We start from the raw sequence: 23870 nt of genomic DNA, 5'->3' as shown, positions 1-23870 counted from the left end.
GTCTGAGCCCTTTGAGATAAGGGGCCTGGGGCAGTTTGGGTTCACCTCCAGAACAGGAAGCCCTCTGTGATCTCGCTCTTTCCCCTCTCCAGGGCTCCCACTGATCTCTGTCACCCTGAGCCCCTCCTTATAAATGATTCACAAGGTTTACCCCACAGGTCTAACTGGCTCATTTGAAATCGGGCCCATTGATTTCTTCATTCATTTCTCTTGCGCGGCCCCTGTTGAGACCGAGGCCGGGCAGACTTGCTCCTGGGCTCTCTGGCACTGAGCTGTTGGCCGAGGCTAAAACACCGGGAGGCTGTCTTCCCCCCGCCCGCCCCCCACCCCAGGAATACAGATTAAGATGCAGAGTCCTGCAAGTCACCCACTTTGTTGCCTTCAGCCCGTTTTTCAGCAAGTGCTTCTAAAACCAGGAGCTCACCTGGGGTTTATTGGTGACGAGCTCATATATCTGTGAATCGTAGACTGCAGGCCCCGGTGCTGTTCTTCTTGGGCCCTCCAGGGAATGCAGGGACCTTGGCAACTTGCTGAAGTGCGTGGGCCGAATGGGCAGGCAGAGGGTCACTGGAGGGCCTCAGTGGAACCTCATGGAAATGGAGCGTGGGGCAGAGCTGGGGGTGTATTAGCGTGCTTTGGCGGCCGTAAGGGGGTGGGGCTTAAACAGAAATGTATTGTCTCACAGTTCTAGAGGCTGGAAGTCCAAGATCAAGGTAAGGGTGGGGTCAGTTCCTTCTGAGGGCTGGGAGGTAGAATCCGTTCTGGGCCTCTCTCCTAGCTTCTGGTGGTTTGCTAGGCATCTTTGGTGTTCCTTGACTGGTGGATCTCTGCCTTCACCTTCACATGGCGTACTCCCTGTGATGGACTCTTAATTCAGCACCTATTGCCTTTTGTGTGTGTGTGTGTGTTTTGTTTTGTTTTTAATGTGTCTGCCTTCTCCATTAGACTGCGATATCCTTGATATCATATTACAAAATATTATCCTTGTGTGGCAAAACATTCCCCTTCCAACCATGCAGTCTGTGCCTGTCTACATGTCCAAATTCTTCTTTAAGTAAGGACACCAGTTATATTGAATTCCTGATTCTTATATGACCTTGGCTTAAGTAATGAAATCTGCAATGACCCTATTTTAAATAAAGTCACATTCTGAGGTACAAGGGGGTTGGGACTTCAGCATATGGATTGAGGGGTGTGGGATGAGGCCGGAAGCACAATTCACCCCATCACAGGTTGGGGACAGGACCTAAGTGTGTGTAGAAAGTCTGTTCTGAACTGCAGCTGAAGGCCTAGAGCATTTAGTTCTTTGTATTGTTTGTGGTTCCCACTAATCTTTTACAAATTCATGCTGGGAAGTGGTTCCTTCCAGAAGAATGTGGAACATGGTGGACTGAGGCCGATGAGTAAATTACCTGCTGGCTTGATTTGCATCTCCCGGACTAACTACTCTTCCCACCATCCATGGCCTTAGGGAAAGCGAGGTGGTGGAAATGTGATCCTGGGAAATGTGATCCTTCTTTGTGAGTTAGAAGCTTGAGCCTTTGCTCTACCCTGGATATTTCCTACTTAAAGCCCACGATTTTAACCAAAGGCAGTTTTTGTTGGTTTAAGTTTACTAGTTATTCATTCTTTACAACCTGATTAAATTGGGTCAAATTTTGATGACTTTCAAATAGACAAACTTTCCTAATAAGCAAAAGGAAAGAAGACAAGAAAAGGCATCCTTTTTTGCAATCCTCACACTGAAAGCCCTAATTTATTTGGGGCTGTTTCGTGGCAAGAAAGGATTTTTTTTTCGTATCTAAAAGAGGCCCACAAAGAGAAGGGTTTGGGGGTTAGAAAACACTTTCAACCAGAACGGGTTGCCTGGTAGTCCGAGGTCCTTCTCCCCACTTCTCTCCATGCCCACACTGACTACTTCACGCGTGGCTTTACCCTCCCCTCTTTCTTGCGCATTTCCCTCCCATATCAAGACCTTCAGACCAAGGGCAATGTGGATAATTTCCCAGCTCTCCAGCTGGGCAATTCACCAAGAACAAACCCAGACATCAAGGCCAGACCAAAAAAATCTTCTTGTTTTAGACAGAAGACTCCTACATCTGGGGGATTTAATGCACCCACTGTCCGCTCAGTGCATTTCCTGTGTCCGGAGCTTCTCTGCCTGCCGGCTCTGGTCTCATAAGTTTCCACATGCTGCTGCCAACTTCTAATAACAGGGGCAGCAGGGTAGGAACGTCAGCGCCTACTCCGTACGTGGGCGCATGCTTTGCAAACTGAAACAAAGCCGGGAAGCTCTCATTGCAGGCCTTTCAGCCTTGACAGTGCTTGTGCCCAGACCACCAGGAGCCTGGAATTAAATACCCTTGGATCCAGTTCTCTACCATTAATGTTATCAACTTCATCAAGTACTTCCTCTTTGAGTGGTGTCTGCAGAGAAGTAAATAAATCAAGCTTCTCCAAGTCCTGTTCCTGCCTGGACCCTGAGTCAAAAGTAAAATCTGAGTTGGATTATCCAGAGCTCTGTCTCCTTCCTTCATTGTTCCCAAAGATCTGGGCAGGAACAGAGAGTGAAATCTCTCCAGGACGTTACATCAGTTCCTCTTTTACCCTTGGCATGGAGATCCTTCCTCTCAGAGTCCACCCCGACTTCCTAAGGCTTGCCCTGAGTGCACACCCATACCCTGAGCCTTGAAGCCCGACACATCAAAGAGAGCCTTCACGTGACCAGACTCCTGGCCAACGCCTGTGTCTGTTTTGAAATTTGTAAGACAGGAAATGGATTCAGGAAATAGGGTTTTTCAGTACATGGTCTTCATCAACCTTAAGCATTTTTAAACCTTAATAAGCTTTTAAGTGAAGGGAGATAGTCTGTAAATAGCATTTAGAAGAAAATGCACAAAACTTGAAAACACAGCTGTCTTAGGTAGTTGCTTATCATGATCGTGTTCTGTGACAGAGAAGAGATAAATTCGTTTTGGGGGACAGCAGAGTTAAGGTCCGTCATAGCCATGGAAAGAAAACTTGCTCTCATCCCCAAAAGATGGTAGGTCATTTCTATCATGCTCATGATCTCAGGCATTAAAATGAACTATATGGGCCTAATCAGTGACCGTATCCTGTAAGCATTTATTTGCATTTGGGTTTAAGTGAAGAATTTAGTACTTGTTATCCTAATCTTTGTCCTTGCAAGGTTGACTGAGTTTTTTAAAAAAAAAAAAAAAAAGGAAAAACATTTTTTATAGTGGAAAATATCAAACTTAGGCAAAACTAGAGGGAATTACTTAATGAGCCACCACGTAGCCATCACCAGCTTCAGTGATCAACTCATGACCAATCTTGTTTCCTCTGTGCCCATACTCTCTGCTTCACGATCACGAATTAATTTAAAGCAAATTCCAGATACATAGTTTCATCTGTAAATATATCAGTACAGGTCTGAAAAGAGAAGGACCCTTTATAAAATTGTAATCACAAAGTTATCATATCACCTGAAAACTAACAGTTCTTCAATATCATCAAATGTCTTATTAATGTTTACATTTTCTCCAACTACCTCACATGTGCTTTTACAGTTTCCTTGAATCAAACAAGGGTCTATACATTGCAGATGATTGATGTATCTCTTAATTCCCTTTCAGTCTGTGGGTCTCCATCCATATCCTTCTTGTGTACATGCTTGCGTGCATTCTCGCTTTCTCTCTAGCTGTTTAAAAAAGAAGTTAGCCACAACTAGTATAGCTTTTCCTGTATACACAGTGTATCTTTTTCCCCCTCTGATTGATTTCAGGATTATCTTTTTTTTTTTTTAAGATTTATTTATTTATTTATTGGACAGAGCGAGAGATATCACTAGTAGGCAGAGAGGCAGGCAGAGAGAGAAGGGGAAGCAGGCTCGCTGCTGAGCAGAGAGCCCAATGCACGGCTCGAGCCCAGAACCCTTAGATCATGACCTGAACTGAAGGCAGAGGCTTAACCCACTGAGCCATCCAGGTGCCCCCAGGATTTTCTCTTTATCTTTGGTTTTCAGCAGTTTGACTCTGAAGGCCTGGATGTAGCTTTTGTATTTATCCCTATTTGCTGAGCATCTTAGATCTTTAAGTTTCCTATTGTTGTTGTTGTTGTTGTTGTTGTTGTTGTTGCTACCAAATTTGGAGAGCGTTTGGTCATTATTCGGTTTTGGGGTTTTTTTTGTGGGGAGTTGTTGGGAAGGGGTTGGTCCCATTCTTTCTGTTCTGTCCTTCTTGGGTTTCAATTACATGTCCATTAAACCATTTAATATTGTTCCACAGGTCACTGAGGATCTATTCATTTATTTGTTTCTAGTTTTTATTGATATGTCTTCAAATTTACTAACCCCTCCTTTTGTCATCTCCAAACTGCTGTTGAGTACATCCAGTCCAACCTTTCAGATATTGTGTTTTTCAGTATTATAGTCTTCTTCTTAAGTTCCTGTTTCTCTTCTGACAGTCTCCATCTGTTATACCTCATTATGACCATCATTTCCTTCAAGTGATTACACTTATTTCTAATAGCTAATACCAACATCTAGGTGATCTTAGAGTCTGTTTCTGTTGACTGCATTTCCTCTTGATTATGGGCCACATTTTTCTGGGTTTTTTTTCACATGTCCCAAGAATCCTTATTGAATACTGAACGTTATAGATGATACGTTGTAGAGACTTAGATTATGTTATATTCCTCTGAAGAATGTTGGGGTTTGCTCTAGCAGGTAAACGACTAGCCAGTCACCTTGAGTTTGTAGAAGCTTGGTCTAACATTTGGTTAGGGCAGATCTATTTAAGTTTTGCCTATAGTCCTCAGGCAAATCCCTTTGACCTGGACGTAGTCTTTACTCCTAAGGTGTGGCTGTTCTGGGATGATAGGCATCCCGAGGTGTTTGCAGAGCCTCTGTTGCTAGGACTCAAATTCTCAATTCTGTCTCCAGTACAATGGCCAGTAGTTGATGTTCCTGCTCTTATCTTTCAGCCATACAGTTGTTGCTTTCCACTGAGCTCCTTAGAGGTCACCTTGCACATATGCTGTACAGGAGCACATGTTAGGGATTTGAGGGAACTTTCTGTATTCTCCCTGAGGCTCTCCCCTTTATAGGATTTGCTTTCTTGATCTTTTGCCATTCTGGTAGCCCATACTCTATTCCCTGATAGATTACACAACTTCTGGTTCATTTTCCAGCTGCCCCCTGCTACAGGGACTGGGGAAAACCCCCAGGGCTATATAAATTTGGATCTCTCTTGTGCGGTTCTCTTCTTTCAAGAATAAAATGCTGTTCAGTTTTCTCCAGCACCTTCAAATAACTTTTGTAAATGTATTGTATCCGGATTCCATCATTTCTGTATGTAGGAAGGTTAGTTTGATACAAGCCATTGTGTCATTCTGGAAACTGGAATTTGCTTCTCCTTTATCACAGAAAGGTGGTAGCATACCAAAATACTTTACCTGGCTTTGTATACCTAATCATAGAACCTGGAGACCAGTCCTTGGCGGAATATTAAGACACTCCTCATTCCATTTAATACCTGCCTGATCCTCCATTTTTTAGAGATACAATATCATTGATTAAGCCAGTCTCCCACCAATAGCTATTCCAACAGGTAAGCACTTCTAAATTCTTGGCAGCAGGTTACACAGCAGTTACAAAATAAACCCTTGCCTTCAAGCAGATGCTCTTTTAGTGATCGTGAATGACACATTCACTGTTTCACATAACTGGGATCCAGAGGAGTCCTCATTTTTCTGTTAATCATGTGTAAAACTTTAAGACACTACCAGCTCAGTCTCTGTTTACTAACCCTGTCAGAGTCCTAGAGTCCATTTATGTGTTCTTCATGTAGATATTGTCATAAGGGACAAAGAGAGGTATCTTTGACTTGCTTTACTCAGAGTCATGGACAAATCTTGGACCAGAACAAAGACCTGAAAGCATGTGCATCCTTTAGTGAGAGCTCTGGGAACAGATGTGGCCAGAGAAACCTCATTAGGATGAGGGGGAGGCACTGAAGAAAACTCCATTTTTGTAGGCAGATTTTCATCTTTCCTCCCCCTAAGTAGGGACTCCTAAAGCCACGTGTGTGCCAGCCCCCCCCAACCCACCCACAACCCAGCCCACAGGACTGCTTCTGTTCCCGATGCTGTCCCTGCTCAGCTGTCACCAGCTTGAAAGTTCAAGTGGCATACGATGGAGGCGGGGTCGGAGATGTCCTTCCCTCCTTCTCCTTACTTACCTCTGCCTGTCTCTGAGCTTTTGCAGGGTCTGTGCACTCAGAAACCAAGTGATCCTAAAGCTTCTTTCAAGTACAAGATTGCCAGTCTGTAAATGAGACCCACTGTCCATCCTTAAAGCAGGTTTTCCCATCGCTTTTCCCCTTGGCTTCTACGTATAGCAAAGTGGCAGATACTATAATGGGTACCTAGATTCTAGAATCTTACTGGAGTCTGGGTCTCGTTCCCTCACTGGCTGTGTGTCTTTGAGTAAGTTGCTTAATTTCTTTATGCCTCCCATTTTATCACGTTTGAACTAGTACTGGTACTAGAATCTACTACTGAGGAGTATGATACATTCTAAACAACATAACCCAGTACCAAGGATATAGTAGCTACTTTAGTAGTAGTAGAAATAATGGTATCATTAACACCAATAACAACGTCCCAGAGGTAGAGAATATATACATTTAGTTGTGGAAATGTAAGTCAGTGAAAGCTTCTAGAAAGAAACCCTTAAGGACCCCAGAAGCCACGTTGAAGAGTCAAGTAACCAAAGCCAAAGCTAAAGAACACAGGTTTGGCATCCCTGTGCTCACAAGTCACTAGTAAGTGCTTAATGGAATGCTTGTGGACATTCTTAGCCTGTCTACTGTAGGAAAAGAATTTCAAGTATGCGCACTTCAGTTGTTTTTTTAAGCAGTGGAAAAGACACTCTGTCTCGAGGGACAAACGGTCTGTCCGGCACACGCCCAGGCTTCACTCACTGTTCACTCTCTTTCGAACCGCGGTGGGGTCCCTCTCCTGACAGTTCACTGGGGTCAGTGATTGTCTCTCCCTCTGCTCCACAGATAATTGTGTCCAGAGGACCCCACGGCCCCCAGTGGAGAACGTGCACCACAACCCCCCCACCATTGAACTGTTGCACCGGTCTAGATCACCTGTCACAGCCAATCACCGGCCCTCTCCTGACCCCGAGCAGCGGCCCCTCCGGTCCCCCCTGGACAACATGATCCGCCGCCTTTCCCCGGCCGACAGGGCCCAGGGGCCGAGGCTCCACCAGGAGAACAACCACCAGGAGTCCTACCCCCTGTCAGTGTCTCCCATGGAGAATAACCACTGCCCGCCGTCCTCTGAGCCCCACCAGAAGCCGTCGAGCCCCCGGCAGGAGAGCACCCGTGTGATCCAGCTGATGCCCAGTCCCATCATGCACCCCTTGATCCTGAACCCCCGGCACTCCGTGGATTTCAAACAGTCCAGGCTCTCCGAGGACGGGCTGCATAGGGAAGGGAAGCCCATCAACCTCTCGCATCGGGAAGACCTGGCCTACATGAACCACATCATGGTGTCCGTCTCCCCGCCCGAGGAGCACGCCATGCCCATTGGGAGAATAGCAGGTAGGTGAGCGCATCCCTACGCCGCCCATCCAGTGTCCAGGGGGACCTGACAAAGCCTCGCTCTCTCCCCGGCCTTGCAGCAGGCCTCACACCATTCCCAATTAGGCGCCCGCAAAGGCTCTGTGAGGGCAAGTGGAGGCTTCTGCCTGAATGAAGTGAAATCCCTAATGGGCTAGTTAATGAGCCGCTGGGATGGAGTAGTTAATGAGCCTCAGAAATGTTAAGAAACAAATGTCCTACGTCCAGTGTACAAGGAGAGTCACATCAGAATCATGGCTAAGCGAAAACATTTAAAATAAAAGGTTTATGAGCATGCTAATGGCCCTGTCTTGAAGTTTCCAGCAGCTAATTAATGACCAGACACAGCATAAAGAACCTTTGTCTCCGATTCAGACCTGTAATTCCATCCTATGGGCAGTAACTCAATGTAGCCTTCACCTTGGGAGAAGGTGGGAGAGAAAAACACGATTATGGTGTTGGAGGCAGGTGTTGCTGGGTCATTTGGACGAAGGAAACCACTCCCGAATTCTTTTACTTTTATGATGACAAGCCCACATTTGCTTCCCTAAGACAAGAAACCAGTGGAAACCAGAGAAAAAAATCTACACGTTGTATTTGTGCTAGTCTGCCCGTAATTTACATGAAGTCATTCTCCAGACACTTAACCCTCCAGCCACATGGCCAGGGTAACTCTCTTCCTGGAGCATCTCTCCATTCGTGAGACATTTCTCAAACACCCACTACGCACAGGTAAATGCTTGAGGAAGTAGGAGGACAGAGCAGTGCTTTAACACAATTATTTCCTTGAGGAATTTAAAATTTCATGGGAGAGACCGACGTGAAAACCACCCACTAAGCTATAAGGCAGAATGAAGTCCGTCCTGTGTCCCATTCATCCAGTGCATGAGCACTTATTGAGCACTGACTGTGTATTAGGATAACTCAGTGCTGTGGGAGCAAAGCAGAGAGAAGGAAATTTGGACCAGAGGAATGGAGGAAGGTTTTGCAGGGACGTGGCTCAGTGCTGAAGGTGGTTATGTGTTCAGTAGCGGAAGGGAGGCACGGAGACAGGAAAAGTCAGACCTGGTCAGGGCAAGGCAAGAAGTGCCCCCTTCCTCCATGAGTGAGCATCTGAGGACAGAGCTCCGGCCGGCCCCAGGAAGGAGTGGTGTTCCTAACAGCATGACAGCACAGAGTCCTACAGGCAACATTAACTGCCTCTGTCTTGACTCATTGTCCCTTTTTTGTTTAAATTCTTGGTTTCTAAATGTTTCTCTGGCTCCTAGTGTACCTCCAATGTTGCCTCAGTTTTAGTGTCCCAAATCACTTACATCAGGAGTGTTGAATCCAGAAAATGAAATGCCAAAGAAGTAGGACTTCTATGTTTGTGAAACATGAAATGATCTGTGTCCGAGATTTGATTGAGAATGATCCTCACAGCACTGGGGGTGAGTTTTGAGGGGGGGGGTGTACATAAAATAAGACTAGCTGCGGTGACTACACTGGGATTCTCTGCCTTTTATATATGTGTATGTGTATGTATATATGGTTTTGGTTTTGTTTTCAATCTAAAAAAAGAAACCATGAAAAGAAAAGAAAAATCGGGATTTATAAAGAGACAGACACCTTAGGCAAAACATGTGAATTTCCGCAGATTGTTAGAAAAAGAGGATGGGGTCAGGATATTACTGTGAAGAATATAAAGGACCTGTCTTGTGTTTCCCAGGCCAGACCTTTCCTGTCTATACATGCCTTTCTTGTCTTGTTTCTTGCATGGTCTATACAACAGGACTAGACGTTTTGCAGATACTGTCTACTTATTTATAATTCTCAGGACAGCTCTTAGTATTGCGATATGCCTCTTATGTGGAAGGTCATTTGAACTGGGGAAGTCATGGAAGAGACAGAGCCACAGAAAGCAAAGGTCAAATAGGGGTTGGGTAATGGGCTCAATGGGACGGTCACGGCTGTGCCATTGGCCGCGGCTGGTAGGGCTGCCCTCGTGGAACCTGGCTTCCCGAGCCAGGGAAGCCGTCCACCTCCTCTGTCCCGTCCACCTCCTCTGTCATGCCATCTTACCACAGACTTCCTAGGAATCTAAGATAAGCCCATATATCAGAAAAGTTATGTTATTTAGACATTCAGAGTTATTTCTCCCTTGTTTAGTGGATTTGTAAATATTAGAATATTAGTTTCTTAAAAATTGTGCAACTATTTCTTTTTAAATATTATTCCTGAATGTCAAAATTGCTCAGTGATGGATGTAGGCTCATCAAAGACACTCTGTCAACTATCATACCAGCCCAGTGATGGACCTTGGTACCCACGGATGCCTAGGCTCTCTCAAGAACACACAAAAGGGGGAATCTAGGCTTTTCTTTGGGAAATGCATGAACTCCTCCAGGGTGAGAGAATCCCCTCAAATTATTCATCATTAATCCTCTAATGATACACTCAAAGGTTGAAAAATCTCCAGATGTAAGTATTAACTAATTTAACCAAATCCAGCATCGGATTTAACCAAATCCATCATCTTTAGGGGGAAATGGGAAGGGTAAAAAGTCTAGAACTCAACACTTGGTCTTGATTCTAACCCTCCTTGCTACAACTCCAGGCTCCTGATATCCCTGTCCCCTCACTCCTACCCTTTTAGTTGTCATTTTGGACAGCTCAGATTCTTGTAAAATTCTGTTTAGTAGGGTCGAGCTCATTGGGTAATTCCTATGTACAATTTAAAATTCTGGCAATCCTGAACAGGTAGAAATATAAATCTTGGGCATCCAAGTCCATTAAAAATCTCTCCCTATTTCATCTATTCTTTTTTTTCCTCACTTTTTAATTTCTCAGAATTGAGATGTAGCATACAATTTAGAGGTGCAAAGCTACAATAGTTTGCTTAGGTATTGGCCTTATAGGCCTTATAGGAAATTAAAATCATCAATAAAGAAGTTTCGGAGGTAATGGCTTAAATACAAACCACAGATTAGATCTATTTAAATATAACATGTAACTTATTTCTAAAGGCACCCCCTTATTTTTCAATGGATAAGAAGAACTGTTGTTGAGGTTAATAAGTTAGAATAGCCACAGTTTATGGGAGAAAATTTAACATGAAACACAATGAAACAAGACCCCTTTGTTCAAACTTTATTGGGAAGCCAATGGTGTAGGTAAGAGTGAACAAACTGCTTCTTTCTGGGCCTGTTTTCTGTTTGTTATGCTCATGAGGCTATTGCTTGGGGGGCGGTGGTAGGAGGTAGGGGGTCAGGATAGCATCTGTGAACCTTCTAGCCCTTTTCTCAGCCCACAAAAGTCTTACTGGCCTGTGCCTTGCCCATGTGTTTCACATCCAAAGAGTCTGTTAGCAGCGCACACCATAAGGTGATGGGCTTAGCACGGGGTGATGCCCTGAGTCATGTTTTAAGTATATACTGACATTCATTCTTAGAGGTCCGTGATTTCAAAGCCAGAAGCGGGTTGTACGGATGAAGGAAAGGAGATTCGGGCACATCCAATGTCCAGCCTGGAGCCTCGTCCAGTGTTCTTTCCAAGACACATGTTTCCTTCTGACCTGGGAGTCCAGAACAGGGATTGGAAACTCGGGCCCATGGGCCAAATCAGCCACTACCTATTTTTGTAAATCAAGTTTTATTGGCACACAGCCACACCCGATCACTTTGTGTCTGTGGCTGCTCTTGCGTGCCAACAGGAGAGATGGTACAGCCAGCAGAGCCGAAATATTTGCAGACAACATGACAGGAAGCATTCGCTGCCCCCTGTTCTGCGACACTGTGGACTCGTGGGTACCGTATGCTGGCAATCGTAGGCAAATTGGAGGATGTGGAAGTTGAAAACGCTGTCCCGGCTCTCAAGGAATTCCTTGCCCTTTAGAGGATGAGGTGAGCCTCAAACACGTAGAAGGAACAATAACAAGTGATGTAAGAGAGGAGACTGTAAGCTGTTCACTGACCAGTCCCGAGTAGTTCCAATAACATCATAAACAAAAGTAGAATACAGCTAAGTGAAAGAAACTGTTTCTTTGCATACTTGGATGGTGGAGTTAAATCATTCATTTGTTCCAGACTGATCATGTATCTCTCTTTGTGCTAGGCATTTTCCTAGGTGATAGGTATAGTGTCTCTAAATGCCACATTTTGTATCTTTGCTGACCTAAGGCAATAGCCCCCTGACTTTATGCTGTCAAACCAAATAAGCTCCTACTTTGGTTTTCGCAATAGACAGCTAAGTCTTAAAAGAAAAATTTAAGTTGTTTTGGCTTTCTCTTAAAGTTCTAACATTCCGTTAAAACCTGAGTTACCAAACTTCCTGTCTGCTCATCCCCTCGTTGGTCTTCATCCAAAAATCTGCTAAGGAAGCAAACTGGTTTATAATCCATTCCTACTCCTTCATTTGCTGCACACTTGGGGACTTCAGAGGTCTGAACGGATTTGCTTGTCCCAGGTCCATGACCCATCCAAACAGAGACTATTTCTCTTCTGGTGCTTATCGCACAACTTTTGCTTAGTCTCCCGATATTCTTTGCAAACACGAGCTTCTTCATGGTTTGTGAGGACACCACTGTTTGGTTGATCCTGCTGCAGATAAGACCTAAAATTCCCCCCAGCATGTGCTCCCTCCACTCCCAACCCTCCTGCCACACACGTCATAGCAGTCTTTCAGATCCTTAAAAGGACTTTCAAAAATAAGTTTATTATCTCTCAAGGTTACGTTTTCAGCAGAAACAAAAGGATCCTAATCAAGGAAACATGGAGTCTCCTGTCCAGTTTCTTTGTCACCTGACTAAAACGATGTACTTTCCTGATTTGGTTGGACTGACTGGATGAGTTCTGTAGGCACAGAAATTCAATCCTGGAAGCCTCTAATCTTCAATCAGTTGAGGAAAAATAAGCCTGAGACTCCAGAGTAAGCAGCTGAAGGTGGGTCCCCGGGAACTCGAGGACCAGGGGAAGTCATTCCTTCCTCTTCCTCTTCTTCCATCCCTGCTCCCTCCCGAGCGGTATTGAGTGCTGGTGACATGGTTTCAAACGAAGCTCGAAGCTCGTGGACTTTTTTTTTTTTTTTTTAATGAGCCTCAGGAGCAGCCCTGAGGGGAAAAAGACATTATAAAAGAGAAGACTAAAGGGTTTAGTGTGACAGTGACGAGCTTCCTCCCTGGGCCTTGGTGGTAAGGCGGACCTACATAAGTGCACCTTCGCCCACAGGTATGTCCATGTCTGTTTTGAGGAAGGAAAGGACAGTACTGTGGGATGTCTCCTTTAACCAAAGGGGCCCAGGGTTTCAGTACCAGCTAGAAGAGCTACATTATCCCACATCCTACATCAACCCCAGAGGTCTCCTGATGCAGGGTCCCAGTCAACAGCTGGCCTGGAGTGTTCCCCAGGAAGTAGTGTGGGCCCTTGGGAAAGCATGGACTTGGGAATAAGCAGGAATAGAATACAGTCCTTGTGTCCTAGCAAAGGTGCTGACTGTTCCTGAGGTCTGCTTTTCTTCTCCATCATAATGAGAATACTAATACCCATTTTCCAGGTGCTTCGGAGTACTAATGAGACAATATGTAAATACACAGCACCAGTCGGCTAATTACCAAGCACTAAGGTCCCTTCTCTGTCCTGTTTCTCTTTGCTCTGCTACAGGGCTGCAGAGAATGACGGGAAAGAGCAGGTACAGCAGCCCCACTACCCACCCGGAGCTGGCCGGGGCATTGACCCTGCAGGCCTGTGGCCTGCAAAGGGCACCCCTTCGAGGTGCTCTAGTTTCTTTATCTCCTTGGAGATTCACTTCTGCGCTCCCTCTCCCCTCGGAGGCTTTGCTCAGGAATGTCCCACGTGGCTCCAGCTTCTCACACTGGCTGAGTCACTGCCGTTTATTTTCACTGTGAACTACTGAGAAATCAAAAAGCCCTAAGAGAGAAGGAAGTCTCAGGACAGCATTTTTAAACGATAAAACGGTAACAGCCACAGTGGCGGAGCGGAAAATAATAGAAGGAGCTTGAGGAGACTGGAAATTCCAGTTTGTGTAAAGGACACACATTTCTGTAATACAGTGTGACTGCCAGGAGGAAGGGGTGCGATTTCCCAGGCTGCCCCCACCTGAGCCAAGCAGGGGCCAGGCCCTGCGAGGTTCCAGCTGGGGGCTGAAGCTTTAAGCGTTTGCTTCCCTCCGGGGCAAGATTGCCCCTCGTGTAGAGCCACTGCTCTCATGCAGAGTGGCAACTTTTTATCTGGATGTTACTTACCTGTTTTGTTACTCCACAACTCATGAAACCAGACATGCAAAGGGCCAGCCTCCCTGGCAGTTACAGTCCCTGTGCCCGCCCCCCTGCCCTGCCCTCACCCCCATGGAGTCAGGAAGCTGAGATCTGCATTCCCCACCTTAGACTCTCCCTGTACATCTTGCTGCCCCGTACATATGGTGTCTGTTTTCCTAAGCCTCAGCAGAGCACAAACAACTGCCCACACTGTAAACACACCTCTGGGTATCGACACAGAGTTGGCTGCACTGGATTTCCCAACTTTGTGCTCCTAGGTAATGACTGATGTAGAGTTGAGGACACGACGGGGATGTGGGGGGCGGGGGGGGCGGGGGGACTGAGCTGTGCATGTTGTAAAGCCCGTGTTTCTAAAAGCCGAGTTTCTCAAGCTTAGCACTCTTGATCATCAGGTCAGATGATTCTCTGAGGTTAAGGAGGAGGTTGACTTAGGTACTCTAAGATATTCAGCAGCATCCCTGGCCTCTACCCACTAGAGGCCAGTAGCATCCTCTAGCCCCGTGGCAACAACCCAGATTAGCTCCAAACATTGCGAAATACCTTCCTTCCCTACCGAAACACATTGCCCCTTGTTTAGAGCCACTGCTATAAAGCAGAGTAGCAGCTTTCTGTTTTGTATTTTACTTACCTGTTTTGTTGCTGAACTTGACAAAAATGTATTAATTTTTTCAGTAAATTGAAAAAAATGAAACAGGGACACTTATTGTCTGATGAGTTGATGATCAGACCCACAGAACTCAGTTGGCAGACCTTCATTTAAAATTCCATTTGGGCAGTTGAAACAACCTAAAATTACTTTCTCAGAAGCTTTCCCAAGATTTTGATTAACCACCACCATTAAACATTCCCTTTGTCAATAACCTGATTTGCCCACTCAGATTTTTAAACTTCAGTTTTGTCTGGCATGGTTTTTTCATTAGAAACCATGTTGGTTATGTGTGAATTGCCCATCTTTTTGCAATCTCTGCTCCGGTAGCATGTACAATGAGTCTGGTAGAAGACAGACGTGGGAGGGAAAATATTTCTCCTTAACCACAGGAAGGGATTTTTTACAATGCCTTTTAGCTGTGGATACCCAAGGTACCTCACCCAGCAGGAAAGAGAGAGAATGTTCTCTCTGCAGCTGAAAAATGGCACTTCACTGGAGCTAAACCCTTTTCTAAACTCCCTCTCATGGAAGAGATAATCCAGATAATGGACATTTGTTTAAAATACCCACGTGCCTTAATACAGAAGACCCTTTAGTTTAAGAGAAATGCACTTAAAATTAATGAATACCTTGTAACATGAATTTTTTCACATGCATGGACAGGCATTTTATAATAGGATACTCTTGTATCTATAGAATTTGGTGGGTTTTATCATATAGTAATATATGTGTATATATATGATATATATGTGATCAGAGAACATTGTATCTGTGCAAATGTAGATTTCAACAGAACTGAAAAATTGCAGGAAATAACCTCCAGAGGATCTAGCGAACTAAAAAGGATCTGCCTCTTATTTCATTAAAATCTTAAAAAACAAAATAACCCCAATGGCTTGAACTTCAATTGTTAAAAAAAAAAAAGAGAGAGAGAGAGAGAGAGAGAAAAGAAAATGAAAAAAGAAATCTTCTGTGGTCAGTCCTTTATATTTATCATCTGGAATAATTTTTAACTAAAGAAACAAAACAATCAATAGTGTTATAAAAGTCATTTATACTCTGAGTTTGAAACAACTGCTTTATGCCACAGAATTCTTGTTGCTACCTCCATTAGTAACTGAGTAATCCAATATGTCTTGAATGTCAACATATTTTTATTACTCAGCTAAAGTTGGCTTTGCTGGTTTAAATGTCATTTAGAGTGATCAATTGGCAGCTTGTTTGGGGTTATTTTCACATTTATGAGAGGGAAAAGTTTGCAAGAATCAAATGTTCTTGAAACATATAGGTAGAGTCTGTTCTCTGGTAAGCCCTCCCCTTCATTCACCAACCAAAAAGCAGATAACTTTCGAGATCTCTTTTATTAAATGATTTACATAAAGTTCCAAGTTTGAGGCCTCTGAAAAGCCAGCATGGTAGCCCAGGGCGCGTTAAGCCCTTACTTGGAGAAATGGTCTGGTTCCCATGAGTGGGAAATGCAGTGAACCACCAGAGCAAGACAGAAGCCTCAGAAACAAGGAAAGCGCACATGAGCATGGGGATGGAAGGACCGTCCACCTCATGCTTTTAGCCCCAGTGGGCCGAGAGGTGAGGGGAGTAGCCATATGTTCCTCACCTTCCTGTGGGCACGGTTTCTTTATATCAAACTGCTAAAGACAGTCTTTTTATTGTTAGTCAAGTGAATACTCCAGAGACGCAGAGACTCGCAGTCCCAATCCAGCTGAATCCAAAGGTGCTGTCCAGCCTCTCTGCCCCGGACGTGGTCTCCCTGTGGAGAAGCAGTAGAGGAGCTGTACACACAAACCCCCTTCGTTGTTCCTTCTAATTTGTTGGCATTTTGTGTAAGGATGTTTGGTTTTGTCAGACGTTTCCCAGTGGAAGTGATGGAGGGGAAATTAAAACGTCTGCCATATGACAATAGGACAGACACTGAGTCCACAGTTCTGTCCTGTGTTCCATCTGCAGTAAAAATGTCGTGAGACCAGGAGGGGACAGGAGGGTTAAGACACGCCGCCGATCTCACTGCTTTGCCTAGCAACTAGAGTCATCCTGCGATGAGTGCCTTCATAATGAGCTAGATTCTTCTCAGCCTGCACTAGTGTGACGCTGACTTCTCCAGGTGCTTTATGGCCCCCTGCTCTCTCCTCCCTGGCTGACAGGGGATAAGAGGAATGGCCGGCTGCCTCTGTCACCAGAATGGGGTTCAGCTCCCCAAGTATGCCGTGTCTTTGCTTCAAGAAGAGAACAGTTTGTCCTGTTCTAAAATACAGTAACTTGTGTAGCCCATTAATCTTTGGACCCAGATAATTGGGAGTGAGGGGGAAGGCTATGGTCATTTTAAGTTTCGTGTTAGTTTCTTGAAAGATGAAGCCTCTTCGAAAATGCCACATTTCCTTCTGCCATTCAGAGAAAAGGCTGGGTTGCAGCAAGGCTGCGCTGAACAGACTGCAACTCAGCTCTGGAAAGTCCAAAAACTTTACAGTATTTATCTGTTAACCATCAGGAAGAGTGGTGCAGAGCCTGGACCCCCACAGGTGTCACTCACTCACTGTGGCCTTGGAGTGAATTACCAAGCCCTTTAAGCCCCAGATCCCTCATCCATAAAATAGCAATAGCAATGGCACCTGCCTCCCAAGAGGGCACCAGGGCCAAGTGCAGCCAGGCTGGTGGAGGATGAGCACGGTCCTGCTCATGGCAGCCGGTACATGGCATTGTTGTTGTGTTCATGACTTTCCCCTTCACTTGCACCATCGTTCATACAGTAATCCCATAAAAGACATGTTATTCCTGTTTCGTATATGAGGAAACAACCTCAGGGAGATTTAAGAAACTCGCCCAAGGTGACCTGACTCAATGCCCTTGTAAAAAGGCTCCCGAGAAGGGTGTGTTTCATTCCCTGGGAGGTGACCATGTTGGCTCTGAATTAGTCCAAGTCTCGATTAGACACTGCCCTCCAGGTGTGCCAGGCCTCACCCAACAGAAGGAAGTCAGCACGGTGTCATGCGAGAGACCCGGAACTTGAATCCCAGCCACCTGGGGCCTCCAAGGATTAGAAAGGGTGCAAGGAAGATGCTGAGCCACATACAGAATTCCTTCATTGATCCTTCACTACCCGCCCTTCCAGCTGGGGCCTGCCGAGGCACCCAGGATCAGCAGTGAACCCCTGGAAATCAGAGCCTCTTATTCTCCTCTGGATGCTGGTCCAGAAAGCACACCTAGATAGGACACGTCTGCCTCCATCCACCTCTCCAGGGCTGCCAGAGGGCAAACCACATACCATTTCGGCACATCCAGAAAACACTAGAACAAGGGAAAAGGGTACAGTCTGTGTCTTTTTTTTTAATATGCCAACCCACACCCACAAGCCGAGGCCCAGCACAGTGCCTGGCCTGTATTAACTCACTTAATAAATACTTGTGGCCTGACCAAGTGATGGACAGAATGTCAGTCCTCCAAATGGGGAAAGTGATTTTCTTTTTTACTTTGGTTCCTTTCTACCCTGATTTCATTATGAGAAAACAATTTTAAAGAATTCCCAAATAGGCCGTAATGAGAAAATATCTGTCCTCTTTTGAAAACCATGCTAGCCACCGCGCCCAGTCGTAGCAAACTGTAGAGTTTTCCTCCCCACAGCCTTTCACGCAGCACACTTCTTTTTCTGCTGCTTGGTAGCCTGCCGTGATCTTCTTGTCTCTGTCCATACGGCCTCCAACCCCAGAGTAATCATGCAGCTCCACCAACCAGACCATGTTGCGTGCCTGGAACTCTGGGGCTCTCTTCTCGCCCTTGGACCACGCCCACCCAAAGTTACCCCTCTTTTGGCTTGCTTTCTGTCTTTCATGGGAGCTCTGCTCAAGTTCAAGTCGTTGGTCATGACCTTGGACAAGGTGCTTCCTCTTCCAGGTCACGGCGTCCCCATCTGTGGAGGGAGGCAGTTGGTGGGGATGGTCTCTTAGACCTCTACAGGTCAAAGGTCATCTTTCTCCTGCACCATCCACCAGGTCTCTCTGGGCCCTGGTCTCCTCACCGTGAAATAAGAAAGACCACCAATCCACAAAAGGCAGAAGGGATTCCTTAATTATTTCTGATTCTTGCTCTTAGTGCCTTAACAGGAAACCTATTCAAAAGTGGTTTTTTGCCCTTTTCCTCTGTAGACTGTAGACTGCTTTGGGATTACGTCTATCAGTTGCTTTCTGACAGCCGGTACGAAAACTTCATCCGATGGGAGGACAAAGAATCCAAAATATTCCGGATAGTGGATCCCAATGGACTGGCTCGACTATGGGGAAACCATAAGGTAAAAGGGTACCAGCTATGTATTCTGCCAACTAGTGCCCAAAAAAAAAAAAAAAAAGAAAAAGAAAAAAAGAAAAAAGACTTTATCTTCTGGGTGGGAGGATAATTGCCCAGCTCCTCCCTCCTCGGTGTGCCCCTCATTATTTAGTTTATCTCTCACAGGTGAACAATTAGACAGTTGCAAAGGGAAGGAAATAATTAAAGATACCACTTTCCATTTGGTTACTTAGGCCAGGGGCCAGTTCACTTCACACCCCCTGAGTCTGATAGGGCCACCCTGGGAGCAGCCCTCCATCTCATTCCCTCGAGCTGGCCCTGCCACCCCTATGTCGCCAGGAGCTGGGGTACAGGGGAGCTCCGCAGAGCTGTGGGACTCACAAGGCAATAGGGAAGGGTCACTTCTGTCCTGCCCGGTTAGAAATTCCCATGTCTGCAAAAGCTCCCTTCTCCGTGGAAATGCTTACCCTCCGACTCTGCAGAATCCCCTTAAAAAGCAAACAGGCCAGAACTGTTTGCCCCCTAGTTTTCCATGCTGGAAAGAGGGACAGGAATTAAAAGATGCAGTCTTTTTTAGTTAGGAAAACTGTCAAAGTACATAGATGTAAAACACCTAAGTGTCCACTGTGAATGACCAGATAAAAGAACGATGGGGTATACATAGCCTGGAATATCACTCAGCCCTAAAAAGGAAAGAAATCCTGTGACAGGCTACAACACGGAGCAATCTTGAGATTATACTGAGGGAAATAAGCCAGTCACAGACAAGCATCGCATGTGTCCCTTCGTAGGAACTATTGAAAATGGGCAAATTCATCGAACCAAAGAGCAGAATGGTGTTGCCAAAGGCTGGGGGGAAAGGCGGAGTATTCATCAATGGGTGTAAAGTTTCCATGAAACAGGATGGGTAGGTTCTAGAGATCTGCTATATAACCTTGTACCTTGTACATAGAGTTACCACGACTGTAGGACACACTTAACAATCTGTCAAGGGGATGGATGTCTTGTTAAGTGTTCTTACCACAGGAGAAGAAAGGAAAAGAAAACAGGGACCCAGAGCAAAGAGTCTCTCCCCTCAAAACAATATTTAAATAAATACATCTGTATCCTACTCAAAACAAATGAGTCACTAAGGTCTAGGCTGACCACAGGCCGGCAGATGTGGGCGGGACAAAGCAGGCAAGACACACCCCCAGGTGAGCTGAGTGAGAGGGGGCAGAGGAGGGCACAGCCCAGCCCCACCAGAGGTTGCCAGCCTCAAGTCCCTCGGGTAGGCCCCAGGGCCATGTGGAGGAGGACCTGAAGTAGGCCGTAACCAAATACGGCAAGGCCCCACTCAGAGACTCCTCAGTGTGTGAGTCACGGAGAAAAATCCTGCCTCGGCTCCTGACTGTGCCCGGACCCTCCAGGGCTCGGAACCTCTGTATTCTTCCTTCCAGAACAGGAATTTAAACAACTACAACAACAAATCTCTTCCTTAAAATGATAAACCAGAAACACAAGTTGGAGAAAGGTCACTACAACAAAAAAAAAAAAAAGAAAGAAAGGAAGGAAGGAAGGAAGAAAGAAAAAGAAAGAAGGAATTCTCTGTGGGTCAGAAGGCAAAGGATGGCCCACAGATGGGGGGACACTCCAGGAAATTCACTGAGCAGAGCAGAGCTTGGGCTTGGGAAAGGAAACAAGGGAGGTTGCCTTGGGATATGCTTCCTTAGCTTCGGGGCCAAGACTTTATCTGGCATTAAAGGTGATTCTGACAAAAGGTGATTCACCTTCGGACATGGACATGTCTTGGCTCCAAGACTTGGCGGGGTGTGTGAAAGCAGAGGGGATGGGCACAGGGTGGGGGTGGAGGGGTGGGGGGTGGCCTGGGAGGCAGCAGAGGGAGGAGAGGGAGCTTTCCCCAACCGGCAGGGCCACAGCAGCAGCTGAAGAGCTTTTATTTTAATAGCTCCCCAGCGTCTTCTCTGAGGTTGATTTCACTGTGTCTTTGTGCTTTTTTTCTCTCTTCCTCCTTTGAACAAACAGAACAGAACAAACATGACCTATGAGAAAATGTCCCGAGCCCTGCGCCACTACTACAAACTAAACATTATCAGGAAGGAGCCAGGACAAAGGCTTTTGTTCAGGTAGAACTTCCTTTTTCTCCTTTCCTTCTTTTGGGAGGATACTGTTTTCTTTAAATAAGAGGGAGGAGGGAGACTGTTAAGATCTCTACCTGCCTATGTGACACTCAAAGCCCTCCGTGCTACAAACTGGATACCATATGCTGGGTTGTTAGAATTTTAGGGGGAATTTTTTTTTTTTAACTTATGTCTGTATATTAGAGTAAAGCCAAAATGAAGTAAACATAATCTGACTCACCTTTAAAATAATGCAGTGATCAAATAGTATCATCTGGCATTAACATCCAGCTAAGTTAAAAGGAACAAACAAAGTAACATTGTTGAGGTATTAAATCTAGGCTTCCAGGTTCCCAGCCCCATAAGCTGGGTTCTGAACCAGTGTTTGTCAAAGAGCAGGTCGTGACCCATTCATGAATCAAGAAATAGATTTAATGAGTCAGTCACAACTGTTTTTTTTTTTTTTAATGAAATAGAACCAAATTGGGTAGAATAGAGTTGAAAATATCAGATGGTATCACATGAAATAAGAGTGACTAATAATTCATGAAAATTTGGGGGGTATGTGTGTATATGTGTATACGTGCTGAGTCATGATATAAAATGTTTTTTTTTAACGATGCATTATAATCAGAAAAGTCTGAGAGCTGCTGCACTAGACATTCCTCTTTCCAGACTTCCTCACAGCTAATGAGTTCCAACCATTTAACCTACCACATAGACTGTAATTCCAAGTTCTATGTAAGAGAGGAGAAAGAATTAGAAGAGGAAGAAGAAGGGATCTAAAGGAGCAGTCAGGAGAGGTAGAAGTGGTGGTAATTAACACTGGTGGTAATGGCCACGGGGAGACCCAGGAAAGGCTGGGAGAAGGTGGAATCAACACTCATGATGTTAGGTTATGGGTTTAGCAGGTGGGACAAAAAAGAGTTTCAGATGGGGCTAGAGAGATGGATTTGGAATTCTCTGCGCACAGGTAGAAAGTGGCACTCGGTATGAGTAGACGAGCCTGCTGGGATAGATTGGAAAGAGCAAAAAATTTAGATTTTAGCAGTGGGAGCTATGGTAACTTAGGAAGAGGGAAAGCAGTTGAGACCTTGAAAAACAACAGAAGAGGCTATTCAAGAGTTGGGAAGAGAATGGAATGAAGTAAAAAAGAACCCTCCTTTCTCTGGCTCTCCTGATGCTTTCCTGTCATCCTTCACCCTAAACTTGGGCCTCGGCTCCTATTCTTCCTGGATGAAATGATCCCATTACACAGCTTCACTTATCCCTTAATAGTTAGACTCTGTATTCAGCTCTAAAATCCTCGTGAAAGTCCAGATCTCAATTTCCAAGAACTTCTCATAGTACATGTGCACGAAATACCACAACACGAAAGAGTCAAGACAGACATTCTTCACCTACTAGAAACCCCCCCTCCCCGCATCCAGAATTCTCCTTACTCATCAGTGGCGTCACCATTATTCTAAGTGACCAGCCTTGACATTAGAGTTATCAGTGACTCTTCCCATATCCAGGTTAGTCATTGCGCTGGATTGTCCTTGGCTCTTCCATTCCATTGCCACTGCATTCTATTTAGTCGGGACTAGAAACCACATTTCCCAAGATTTCTTACCAGCAGGTTCCAGGTCGGAGTCTACCAATGACAAGCACTTGCGTGAGAATTTGGGAGGTATAAGAACAGTAAACGCATTATTATTGCTTCCCTATCTAGACTTTTATGGTTTACGTCTAGATTCATTCATAATCCTTTCTACCTCTGGTCCACTCTCCTGCCTTCCAAATTCATCGCACACCCTACCAGCTGCCCTACAACACTAGTGTGATTCCCTCTGTCAGAGACTTATGTCCCTTTCACTTTTGCTTTTTTAAAAATATGTGTCCCCTCTAGGTCCTTCTCAAGTGTCCTGCCCTTCATGAGGCTTTCTTCAGCTATTCAAACACACAGAGCTATCTTCTTCCATCATTTCTTGGATTCCCTTGACCCTAAACCACACTGCATTTGCAATAATTGTACATGTGAAGTTCTTCTTCCCACAACTACATCATAAGATTCTAGAGAGGAGAGGATTGCATTCTATATAATTGTGTTTTATATCTTATGGGGGTTTTCAGTAGATGTATCTTGACAAGCCCAATATGGTCTATCAGAAGCTTATTATGGAAAAGTAGTCAAGAGAAGAAAGGGGTAGTTTGCAAGGCCAAAGATAGCCCATGTGTGGATTCGGCCTCAGGAGCTTGTTAGTGACTTCAGATGGTGGGGAGAAGTTTTCATGAGGACATGAATGGATAAGATGGACTGCAGACTTGACAAATCCTACTGCTTGAGAAGTTCGGCAATAAAGGGCAGAAAAAGAGAAGCGGTAGTGGGAAAGTTCATAGGCTTCCAAGAGTGATTTTCGACAATTAGAAAAGGACAGAATAGTGCTATTAGTGAGAAGAGTTGGTCATTTTTTAAGAAATGAGTGTTGGAAGCCAGACTTGCCACAGAATCAAGGCCTCTTGGTATGAAACCTAGTGTGTAGTCAAGTGTTCAGTTGTTGGTGCTCTTCACAGGATGTGTAGGCATTTCGAGAAGGAAAATTTCAGTAGGGACCAGAGCCATTACATGGCTCTTTGATGAGGAGGCAGGGCTCAGAGAAAGGAGCCAAGAGGGAAGGCCAGATAAGGTTTGGAGGAAGGCATGAGCCATGATTTGTGGCCAGGTTAGAGTAAAGGGTTCCTGGTCATAAAGAAGTGGGATCCCAGAGTTTCCTGGGTAGAGATGACAGAGAGCTCAGGTGGGCAGACTGAAGAGTGTGTGTCCTTGGCTTTATCTGAGAAGTGCTCATCATAGGCTTTCGAACATGGAGTGACAAGAGGAAAAGTATATTTTCAGGCAGTTTGTCTGGTGCATAGCAGAG

General features: G+C 45.2%; 1 protein-coding gene across 3 annotated transcripts in view; it reads left to right on the top strand.

Annotated features, from left to right (window-relative positions):
- ETV6 (ETS variant transcription factor 6) overlaps window positions 1–23870 on the top strand; it is a 232567-nt gene that overhangs the window by 207564 nt on the left and 1133 nt on the right. For all 3 annotated transcript variants that reach the window (XM_045073229.1, XM_045073228.1, XM_045073227.1), the window contains 3 exons: window positions 7071–7616; window positions 18709–18851; window positions 20873–20973. In XM_045073229.1, the coding sequence (XP_044929164.1) occupies window positions 7071–7616; window positions 18709–18851; window positions 20873–20973 (790 nt within the window). The remainder of the gene's footprint in view (window positions 1–7070; window positions 7617–18708; window positions 18852–20872; window positions 20974–23870) is intronic.

Source organism: Mustela putorius, unplaced genomic scaffold, assembly GCF_011764305.1.
Source record: "Mustela putorius furo isolate JIRA1106 unplaced genomic scaffold, ASM1176430v1.1 tig00537227_pilon_pilon_pilon, whole genome shotgun sequence".
Lineage (NCBI taxonomy): Eukaryota > Metazoa > Chordata > Mammalia > Carnivora > Mustelidae > Mustela > Mustela putorius.
This window is presented reverse-complemented; position numbering and strand designations above follow the sequence as displayed.